Source organism: Triticum dicoccoides, chromosome 7B (genome assembly GCF_002162155.2).
Source record: "Triticum dicoccoides isolate Atlit2015 ecotype Zavitan chromosome 7B, WEW_v2.0, whole genome shotgun sequence".
Taxonomy (NCBI): Eukaryota; Viridiplantae; Streptophyta; class Magnoliopsida; order Poales; family Poaceae; genus Triticum; species Triticum dicoccoides.
The window spans coordinates 407,584,899-407,596,344 of record NC_041393.1 but is presented as its reverse complement, the minus strand read 5'-3'; the positions used below and the strand labels follow the sequence as shown (position 1 = coordinate 407,596,344).

At 43.0% G+C, this 11,446-nt stretch overlaps 1 protein-coding gene across 5 annotated transcripts; it reads right to left on the bottom strand.

The window, feature by feature from the left end:
• Positions 1 to 7,020: 7,020 nt before the first annotated feature.
• LOC119340821 lies at positions 7,021 to 10,488 on the bottom strand. 5 transcript variants are annotated; one of them, XR_005164698.1, is made up of 5 exons: positions 9,875 to 10,488; positions 9,676 to 9,779; positions 9,040 to 9,109; positions 8,151 to 8,289; positions 7,021 to 7,462 (listed from the first exon to the last, which is right to left on the bottom strand). XR_005164698.1 is itself a non-coding variant. In XM_037612726.1 (3 exons), the coding sequence occupies exons 1-2, from the start codon at positions 10,439 to 10,441 to the stop codon at positions 9,714 to 9,716; spliced, it is 633 nt and encodes a 210-aa protein (XP_037468623.1). In that variant the 5' UTR covers positions 10,442 to 10,473; the 3' UTR covers positions 7,021 to 7,462; positions 9,676 to 9,713. The 5 variants fall into 5 exon arrangements, 1 of the variants encoding a protein (XP_037468623.1); XR_005164699.1 differs by lacking the exon at positions 8,151 to 8,289; XR_005164697.1 differs by having other exon boundaries at positions 9,040 to 9,779; positions 9,875 to 10,483.
• Positions 10,489 to 11,446: the final 958 nt, after the last annotated feature.

Below are 11,446 nucleotides of genomic sequence, written 5' to 3'. Positions count from 1 at the left end.
CAATCATGTCTTTTCAAAACAACAAGGCAAAAGCAAGCTTATCCCTACAAAATCATATAGTTTGGCCATGCTTCATTTTCGTCACACAAAATGCCCCCATCATGCACAACACCAATGACAAGCCGAGCAATTGGTTCATACTTTTTAACGCGCTTTAGCTTTTTCAACCCTCACGCAATACATGAGCGCAAGCCATGTATATAGCACTGTAGGTGGAATAGAATATAATGATGGAAGTTATGTGGAGAAGACAAAAAACGAGAAAGTCTCACATCGACGCGGCTAATCAACGGGCTATGGAGATGCCCATCAATTGATGTCAATGCGAGGAGTAGGGATTGCCATGCAACGGATGCACTAAGAGCTATAAGTGTATGAAAGCTCAACAAAAGAAACTAAGTGGGTGTGCATCAAACTTGCTTGCTCATGAAGACCTAGGGCATTTGAGGAAGCCCATCGTTGGAATATACAAGCCAAGTTCTATAATGAAAATTGCCACTAGTATATGAAAGTGACAACATAGGAGACTCCGTATATGAACAACATGGTGCTACTCTGAAGCACAAGTGTGGTAAAAGGATAGTAGCATTGCCCCATTTCTTTTTCTTTTTCTTTTTTTTCTTTTTTTTTCTTTTTGGGTGGGCTTCTTTGGCCCCCTTTTTTATTTAGGATTCGTTGGCCTTTCCTTTTTTTCTCTTTTTTTTCTTTTTCTTTTTTTTTCATGGGGCAATGCTCTATAATGATGATCATCACACTTTTATTTACTTACAACTCAATATTACAACTCGATACTAGAACAAAGATATGGCTCTATATGAATGCTTCCGGCGGTGTATCGGGATGCGCAATGATCTAGCGTAGCAATGACATCAAAAAACCGGACAAGCCATGAAAACATCATGCTAGCTATCTTACGATCATGCAAAGCAATATGACAATGAATGCTCAAGTCATGTATATGATGATGATGGAAGTTGCATGGCAACATATCTCGGAATGGCTATGGAAATGCCATGATAGGTAGGTATGGTGGCTATTTTGAGGAAGATATAATGAGGCTTATGCGTGATAGAGCGTATCGTGTCACGGGGTTTGGATGCACCAGCGAAGTTTGCACCAACTCTCGAGGTGAGAAAGGGCAATGCACGGTACCGAAGAGGCTAGCAACGATGGGAAGGTAAAAGTGCGTATAATCCATGGACTCACATTAGTCATAAAGAACTCATATACTTATTGCAAAAGTTTATTAGACCTAGAAGCAAAGTACTACTACGCATTCCCCTAGGGGGGTATATTGGTAGGAAAAGAACATCGCTCGTCCCCGACCGCCACTCATAAGGAAGACAATCAAAGAAACACCCCATGCTTCAAATTTGTCACAGAACGGTTACCATACGTGCATGCTACGGAACTTGCAAACCTCAACACAAGTGTCTCTACAATCCACAACCACCCACTAGCATGACTCTAATATCACCATCTTTATATCGCAAAACTATTGCAAGGAATCAAACATATCATATTCAGCGATCTATAAGTTTATGTAGGATTTTATGACTAACCATGTGAATTACCAATTCGTGTCATCTCTCTAAATAGATATAAGTGAAGAAAGAGAGTTTAATTCTTTCTACAAAAGATATGCCCATTATCTAACAAATATAAGTGAATAAAAAGTGCATTCTACAAATGGCGGTTTTCTATGTGAAGAAAAACAGGCAATCCAAACTTCAAATGATATAAGTGAAGCACATGAAGCATTCTATAAAGCCATACTCAAGAGATTTAAGTGAAGTGCAATGAGAATTCTATAAATCAACCAAGGACTATCTCATACCAGCATGGTGCATAAAAGAAAAATGAAAACTAAATGCAAAAGACGCTCCAAGACTTGCACATATCGCACGAACGAAACGAATACGAAAACATACCGATACTTGTTGAAGAAAGAGGGGATGCCTTCCGGGGCATCCCCAAGCTTAGTCGCTTGAGTCTCGTTGAATATTTACTTGGGGTGCCTCGGGCATCCCCAAGCTTGAGCTCTTTCCTCTCTTCCTTTTCCTCATACTGAGACCTCCTCGTTTAGACACTTCATCCACACAAAACTTCAACAGAAAACTCGGTAAGATCCGTTAGTATAATAAAGCAAACCACCACTCTAAGTACTGTTGCAAACCAATTCATATTTTGTTTTTGCATTGTGTCTACTGTAATATAACTTTTTCATGGCTTAATACACTGATATAAATTGATAGATTCATCAAAACAAGCAAACTATGCATCAAAAACAGAATCTGTCAAAAATAGAACAGTCTATAGCAATTTGAACATCCACCATAGTTCTGGTACCCCAAAAATTCTACCAAAATTAGGAAACATAAACAAGTTGTATATAAAGACGTTCGAGTTAAAAATGTAAAATCGCACACTACAGCCAAAGTTTCTGTCCTGCACCATACAAACCAACAAGCATTGTAAACATCCTAAAGGCAAACCTTGGCACATTATATTTATAATACAATGGAATTGTACAAGGGGATAATTATTTTTGATGAGAAGTTTCTGTAATCAAGATTCACAAAGTTTCTGTGAGCATGAACAAAGTTCAAGGAGCTCTCCCACTTCAACAATGCTTGTCTTTCTCACTTTCACTTTCCTTTTTGAAAACTTTTTAGGTTCCCGTCTTTATTTTTTTTGTTTTTAAATATATGAAAGAACACAACACAAATAAATGACTCTCTAAAACTTCCGAGTTGTCTCCCTGGCAACGCTTTCTTTAAAGCCATTAAGCTAGGCATTTAGTGCTCAAGTAATGAATCCACCCGGATCCCAAGGTATATCAAAGCCAATTTTAATTAACAATGATTTTTAATTTAGTAGTGAGCACAAAGTAACATATATCATGCAACAACGAAGTCTAACTCTCTTCCTATGCATCGGCATGTCATAAGAGAACCATTCATGCACACATAGTAAAGGCCAATGCATAGTATAAGCAGTTTCTTGCAATTTCATAGTATGGGAAACATAGAGAGGTGGAGAAATAGTTTCTCTCTCATAATAATGGCTAGTAGGAGCAGCAAGCACATGCATATTGCATTCATCAAAATCATCATGTGCAATGGTAAAAGGCAACCCATCAATATAATCCTTAATAAGCACAAACTTCTCCGATATAGTGTAGTTTGGAGAATTCAAAAAGATAATAGGACTATCATGCGTGGGTGCAATAGCAACAATTTCATGTTTGACATAAGGAACTATAGCAAGTTCATCTCCATAAGCATAATTCATATTGGCATCTTGGACACAAGCATAGCAAGCATCATCAAAAAGGGATATTTCAAACAAATTCAAGGGATCATAGCAATCATCATAGCAATCATCCTTCGGTAAGCACGAAGGGGAATTAAATAATGTATGAGTTGGAGGGTTACTCTCATTAGAAGGTGGGCACGGGTAGCTAATCCGCTCTTCCTCCTTCTGTTCTTCGCTCTCCTCATCATCTTTTTCATCCAATGAGCTCACTGTTTCATCAAATTCTTCTTCCATAGCTTCCTCCAAAATATTAGTCTCTTATTGGATAGCGGAGAATTCCTCAAAATATAGTTTAACATAGGCATTAGAAGCATAATTATCATAATAATATTCAAGTATGGCAAAATTTTCAGATTTGTAGAGAGTAGCATCATAATTTTCAATCAAAGAAGCAATTTCATAAGCACCCTTAAAAGAAACAAATTCTTAAATTTGTTGAACATCATAGTAATTATAAACACCCTTAGCATGCGAAGATACGATTACATTACCACTAAACAAGGATTGACAGGGTAGGTGTTTCTTAGGGTCTTCAGAACAACAAGTAAACTCATATATTTCACATAAATTCCAAGCATAGCATTGCAAATGTTGAATTTGATCCCATAATAGTTTCCCTTTTTCAGATATACGGTGTTGCAAAAAACAAGCATGCTCATCTAAAGATTTTCCCTCAACTAAACTAGTGGGGGTTTCAGCACAAGCGCAAAGGGATCGAAGATGATCCAAGTAAAAAGCTTCAGGAGTGTGATAGATTTTGAGTGGTTCTTAAACCACTGGATCCGTAGGTACAACTAATTTTTTTGGTATTTGGCGTTTCCTGCCCATAACTAAAGATAGAAAGCAACTAAGAACAGCAAATAAAAATTAGTTAGTGATAAAGCAAACAAGCACACACGAGAATATTCACCCCACGCTATGACTCCCCGGCAACAGCGCCAGAAAAAGGTCTTGATGACCCGCAAGTATACGGGATAGTTGTAGCCTCTTTAGATAAGTAAGAGTGTCAAACCCAACAAGGAGCTAAAGGTAGAACAAATACTCTCTCAAGTCCTATCGGCCACTGATACGAATCTACGCACGCTTGACGTTCTCTTTACCTAGAACAAGTATGAAAATAGAAGTACTTTGTAGGTGTGATAGGATAGGTTTGCAAGATAATAAAGAACATGTAAATATAAACTAGGGGCTTTTTAGATAAAGATGCAATAAATTAAATATAGCGAGTGTGGAAAAGTGGTGGTAGGAGTTTTGAAATTGTCCCTAAGCAATTGACTACGTTACTAGACCGATAATCACTATTTCAATTCTATTTGAGGGAGAGGCATAAGCTAACATACTTTCTCTACTTGGATCATATGCACTTATGATTGGAACGCTAGCAAGCATCCGCAACTAATAAAGATTCATTAAGGTAAAACCCAACCATAGCATTAAAGTATCAAGTCCCCTTTATCCCATACGCAACAATCCCCTTACTCGGGTTTGTGTTTCAGTCACTCACGCAACCCACTATAAGCGAATCATGAATGCATTGCAACACCCTGTAGCGGGAATCCCTCACACTTGCGTGACATGGAGGGCACCATAGGACAACACCAATAATAAAACATGCAACTCAAACCAATTATAGCAATTCATCAATCACCGATAGGACAATAGAAATCTACCCAGACATCATAGAATGGCAACACATCATTGGATAATAATATGAAGCATAAAGCACCATGTTCAAGTAGAGGGTACAGTGGGTTGCGGGAGAGTGGACCGCTGGATATAGATGGGGGAAGGTGATGGAGATGTTGGGGAAGATGACGGCGGTGTTGGTGAAGATCGCGATGATGATGATGGCCCCCGGCGGCGTTCCAGCGCCACCGGAAGCAAGGGGGAGAGGGCCCCCCTTCTTCTTCTTCTTCCTTGACCTTCTCCCTAGATGGGAGAAGGGTTTCCCCTCTGGTTCGTGGCTCCCATGGCGTTGGAGGGGCGAGAGCCCCTCCGAGATTGGATCTATCTCTCTGTTTCTGCGTTCTCAGGTTCTGCCCCTTCACCGTTTCTTTTATATCCGGAGATTCATAACTCCGATTGGGGTGAATCTTTCGCCCAGTTCCTTCTCATAAAATTAGCTTTCCTGCGGCAAAAGAAGAGCGTCAACCGCCTTACGGGGGGCCAGGAGAGTCCAGGGCGCCCCCTGTCTCCTGAACCCCTCGGGCACCGTCTCGCATTGATTTTACTTCCCAAAAATCACAAATATTCTAAAATAATTCTCCGTCCGTTTTTATCCCGTTTGGACTCCGTTTGATATTGGGTTTCTGCGAAACATAAAACATGCAACAAACAGGATCTGGCACTGGGCACTGGATCAATATGTTAGTCCCAAAAATAGTATAAAAAGTTGCCAAAAGTATATGAAAGTTGAATAATATTGGCATGGAATAATCAAAAATTATAGATACGACGGAGACATATCAGGCCACTCTTGAGGAAGCCTTGCGTCGTCCACCCCGCGAGGCTTGGCCCCTCATGAGGGTCTTGAGTTTGCGTTGATGAAGATGGGCCATACTGGGCCACCACTTGAGCCACGCCGCAGGCCGCAGGCAGGAATATCTGGGGACCCCCGTTCCCAGAACGACGACAGATTTGAAGGAGACCTTCAATAATCTCTAGGTCTACAAGATGATGCTTAACCCGGCTAAGTGCTTTTTTGGTGTGCCAGCAGGCAAGCTTTTGGGTTTTCTGGTTTGTAACAGAGGCATTGAAGCTAACCCGGAGAAGATCAAGGCCATTACCTCCTTGGCAAAGCCGATGTGTATCAATGATGTTCAACGTCTGGCGGGTCGTATTGCTGCCTTAAGCCTGTTCATAAGACGATTGGTTGAGAAGGCTATACCACTGTACCAGATGATGAAGAAAACGGATCACTTTGTCTGGAGTGATGCTGCTAATGACATGTTTGAAGCTTTGAAGAAACAGCTAACTGAGACGCCAATCCTTGTTGCTCCTATTGATAAGGAGCCATTGTTATTATACGTGGCTGCTAACGCCCGGGCTGTCAATGTAGCTGTTTTGGTGGAAAGGAAGGAAGCAGACAAGGAATATCCGGTTCAACGTCCAGTTTACTAATATCAGTGAAGTACTCATTGAGTCCAAGAAGAGGTATCCACACCGGCAGAAGCTCGTTTATGAGGTGTTCATTGCCAGTCGGAAGCTTACACTACATGAATCAGCTACTTTGCTGTCCGCCACGGCGGACGGCAAAGGCATGAATGGCGGACGGCAAAGGTCTTTGCCATCCGCCATGGACGGCAGAAGTGGACGGCAAAGAAAGGTCTGGTAAAGAGCTACTTTGCCGTCTGCTTTTTGAAGCGGACGGCAAAGGGGCCTTTGCCATCAGCAGCGGACTGCAAAGAACACAGACGACAATAAATTCGTTGTTAGTCCGTTAGGTGGCTAACGGCAGTCTTTGCCGTCCGTGGTTGACGGCAAAGAAGCAAAGGTCTTTGCCGTCTGCCAGCAGATGGCAAAGTTTTTGCTTCTTTGTCGTCTGCCGGCAGATGGCAAAGTGTACAAAGTGTCCAGATGCACAGACGACAAATCTCCTTCTTTGCCATCTCTGTCATTGATTTACAGTATGTTCAGCAATTCATATTCATATGTATAGCGCATGCATATATCACAAATATCAACACAGACCACAGGAAAATAAGACAAGATCATCCATAAAAACATATATATCATACGACTTGTATCACAAAGTAAGATGAGATCACACAAGTGTCGACGAATAAGATCACAAAGGTTGGCCTCCACATAACACAAAACTTAGGTGAGCATCATGGGATCTAGCAGCAACAGCACCTAACCTACTGGATGGACACTGCAGTCCAGACCCAACACCACAAGCACACTACATACTGATTTGCGACCGCGCCGGTGATGCAACCACCACAACCAAAATTAAGAAGGCAAGGGAGGTGGGTGGTCCAGGTTGTTGTCTCCACGCCGCCTATGTTTGCCATCTCGAAATGCCAACAGGTCCAGGTTGTGGTCATCAGCCTTCTTCATGCCATCAGCATGATCACCATTGCCTCCCGCACCCTGTCATCATCAGACTGATTTGCTGTCGCTGCTCGTCCTCCTACTCCATCTGCATGGACAAGAGCAAGTTAGTTGAATGGCATGCACGATAAAACTGCAAGGCATATATATTCATCTAGATTAATTCTACTAAGTACAGATTTTGCATGGATGGGTTTGACTTCAACAGAGACTGAAAGAAGAGCATTTTCCCCTCCCAATCCAAAATCTGCAGTACAAATACAACTCTAAGAGAAGGAACTGTGGTACAACAAGAGGCGCTCCAAATCGAACTAAATCTCAGTTTCTTTATTTATCTATGAAACATCACAACCATAACTTCTGCAAGCAAGCAGTTATCATACTATCAGCTAAAGAAAAACAAAGGAAGATCACGTGTCACTTTCAGGGAAACATCAGAAGTAGATGATAGGCAAAAGTAGATGATCATCAAATTCCATCACACTCCACAGTGAATAATGCTACTACTATTGATAGCAAGGACTAACTATTCCCACTACCTGGATGCAGCATCCTTCATTTTGCAAACAAAAAAGAGCACATTATCCAATTCCTTCACATACATAAATGAATAGCAGCTACCAAATTCAACGGTACTACCAAAATCAAATATATTATATTATTAAAATGATAGAAAACGAACGGAGGAGATTCAATATTACTAAAACGACAGAAAACGAAAGGAGGAGATTCAAAATTACAAAGTTATGATAAATGAACGGCAGTGATTCATTGACCTCTACTTGATGGCGGCGTAAAGGCATACAGAGTCCACACGGCCAAAGGCATGGCCAGCTTATAGGCAAAAGGAATCACATGGCCAGCTTAAGAAAAAGGAGTCTTAGTCCATACGCCACCTTCCAATGGCAAGCCAGGCTAGCATATAGTCAATTAGTACACAAGCATGTTATTTCATCTCCACGACACTACGCACGTAATAACAGCAATAATATTAAAATAAGTCTAAAAACATGCATAACGGGAGTATATTCGAAGACATGCACCATAATTAAATGTACAAGTCTATCATCCGACACGTACAATAATATATGGATGCAAACTCCGTCATGTACATGAAAAGAAAGTTCAGCTGGATTACGGATCAGTCACGTATATAAAAAATATCCGGTCAAAAAGGAAGGTCCAATAAAAAAATAACATTCGGACTAGGAGCGACACATCAAACCATCAACACATATCAGCAAAAGGCTATATGGAGGCAGCAATGTCGAAACCTATAAAAACAGTGGATCCACCAAATACTAAATAAAAATAAATTTACTTTTTCACTGGCACCTCAGTTGTTAAGTACATATGCTAAAAGTAAAAGAAACTAATTTCATTTTTTGCGGAAAAAAGAACTGATTGCAACCAAAGATTCTAAATAGAAGAAGGTATGTCATAAAAATGCTAAGGATAAAGGAAATTGACTGCGTGACATTGGTGCTAGATAGATTAGTGTATGTAATAAAATGTTAATCTTCTTTTTTGTGGGCGAATACAATTTTAATCTTCATCGCTACTTACCATCAAATATTTATTCATATTACGAAGTTTGCAATTTTCTACGAGCATATTTATTCACTAAACAGCAAGCAAGGATTGGGTTTGAAGCAGTCAACTTACATATACTCCCATGGAGTGAATAAAGGGCACCTCATATTTGGTTTGAGAATGTCAATATTTCCAAGTAACTCTAGCAAGATGAACAAAGCCAGTCAATCATACATCAGCAGCCATTTGTCAATTTATTGAACTAATAATGAGCACAGAGAAACTAAGAGCAGTTCATATCCCACTACATATATGCGGCAATTGCGTTGGTTTGCTGGTTTGCTGACGGCCACGCCAAACAAAGAGTTGATTGAACAGCTCATATCACATCTAATACCAGAGAAAGCGCATAACCACTGCGATGCTTGTTGCTGAGCTGGTGACGAGTGCTCAGAGACGAGGCTAACGAACCTCCAATTCGCAGCGAATCTAACACTCACTTCACCTCCTCTGACCTGTCGCGGTGATCAATGAAAGGCAAAACAAAGCGGGTTTCTAAAATAATTCAGTTAACAGAATCGCTAGACTCATCTACTAATTCATGTGTGACCGACTTGCTAGTACTATACTACACGATGGGAAAGAGGTCCCAAATTCAGTGTGAGATGAGCTTACGAATTCAGTTAACAATGAACCTGAATCTATGCCTATGTCTGAAGGGAAAGAAGAAGGTTGGGGCTTTGAGGATGAAGGGAGGGAGGGACTGACGGGAGGATCTAGAAGGCACCGACGAGGGGGACGGCGCCCTAGAGCAGGCCACAGGCGAGCCCCACCGCCTGTCGGATCCAATGCACCGCGTCCAGCAGCTGGTCCTGCACACCAAAACCCAGACACCGAACCAATCAGAACCTCACGGAGTCACTCAGGGACACGCCGCCGCCGGCGGCAGCGGTTGCGGCACACATACCTTGTCCAAGTACGTGTCAGGGTCGAGGTACCGGATGGGGTTCACCTTGGCCTCGATGCGGTCACCGAGGCGGGCGGGCTTGAGGTGGTTGATGTAGAGCTGCACGCCAGCCACCCTCCGGTACCCCGACGCCATGTACCCGCCGATGCTCACCGTCGACTCCGCCATCAGCGCTGAGACGCCGCCATTGAGAATCTTGAAGGGCTGCAACCATCCTGACCACGCCGACGTCGCTGTGCCTGCAGCAATAGCAGCTCGACGCCGCTGGGACCTCCTCGCAGCGCACCACCACCAGTGCCTGGGCATGGCTCTCCTGGGCGAGGAGAGAAACCGGTCAGTGGAGATGGTGAGCGGGGAGAGGTGACCTCGAGGAGGAGAGCTAGGTGGTGGGGAACCACGGGGATCGCCGGAATCTGGCGGCGGCGTGGGGTGGAGAAAGGGGATCGAGGAAGACAAGAGAGATGGGATCCAACGTGGGTGTGTGTGCGTGGGTTGGGCGTGGGTGTGTGTGCATCGTGGGTGGGGCCCGGGGCTGTGTGGGTTGTGGGTGGGTGTGTGCCAAGTCATCAATCCGTGTCCATGGCTGCGTTTATTCTTTGCCGTCTGCTGGGGGCGGGGGCGGCCGTTAGACACGTTAGATTATTTTCTTTGCCGTCCGCTTTTGGACACTTTGCCGTCTGCTAGCAAACGGCAAAAATAATACCCGTTAGACCGTTCTTGTTAGTGGGCCACCTATCCTCTTTGCCGTCCGCTAGCAGACGGCAAAGATTCTATGCCGTCAGCTAGCTGGCGGCATAGAGCTGGCTGATGGGAAACACTCCCTTTGTCGTCCACTTTTTTTTGCCGTCAGCTTTCTGTAAGCTGATGACAAAGACCTTCTTTGCCGTCAGCTAGCAGATGGCAAAGAGATGGCTGACGGCAAAGATCCTGATTCCAATAGTGTTAAGCAATATTTTCTAGGTCATCCCATCACTATGGTTAGTTCTGCTCCCTTAGGGGATATTATTCAAAACAGAGAAGCCACAGGTCGGGTAGCCAAGTGGGCCATTGATCTTGGACCTCATGGTTTGAAGTATATGCCTCGCACGGCCATCAAGTCTCAAGCACTTGTGGATTTCATCAATGACAGGACAGAGCTGCAGATGCTTGAAGAAAAGCCAGATAACACATATTGGACTATTCACTTTGACGGGTCCAGGCAATTGGAGGGCTCGGGGGTTGGAGTGGTCTTAGCTTCTCCTCAAGGTGACAAGTTTTGTTATGTTTTAAGGTTAATGTTTCCATGTACTAACAACGCAGCTGAGTATGAAGCCCTGCTCCATGGTCTTCGGATGTCTAAGGAGATGAGTTTAAGCCGGGTATGTAGCTTCGGCGACTCAGACTTGGTGGCTCAGCAAGTTTCAGGCAAATGGGATTCTAAGGATCCACTCATGGCGGCTTATCGTCGCGAGGTTGATGCTATTGCTGGGCGCTTCAATGGTTATCAAGTGGAACACATTGATCGTAGGAAAAATGAGGCAGCTAATGCCTTAAGCCGGTTAGGGTCCCGACGTAAGTCAGTGCCACCTAACA

What these genes read in the sequence shown, in the direction of transcription:
- LOC119340821 (XM_037612726.1), bottom strand. Translation starts at nt 10,441, where the DNA reads ATGACTTGGCACACACCCACCCACAACCCACACAGCCCCGGGCCCCAC. An exon ending in CTGACACGTACTTGGACAAG is followed by an intron (nt 9,780 to 9,874) that starts GTATGTGTGCCG and finishes TTTGGTGTGCAG; the next exon opens with GACCAGCTGCTGGACGCGGT.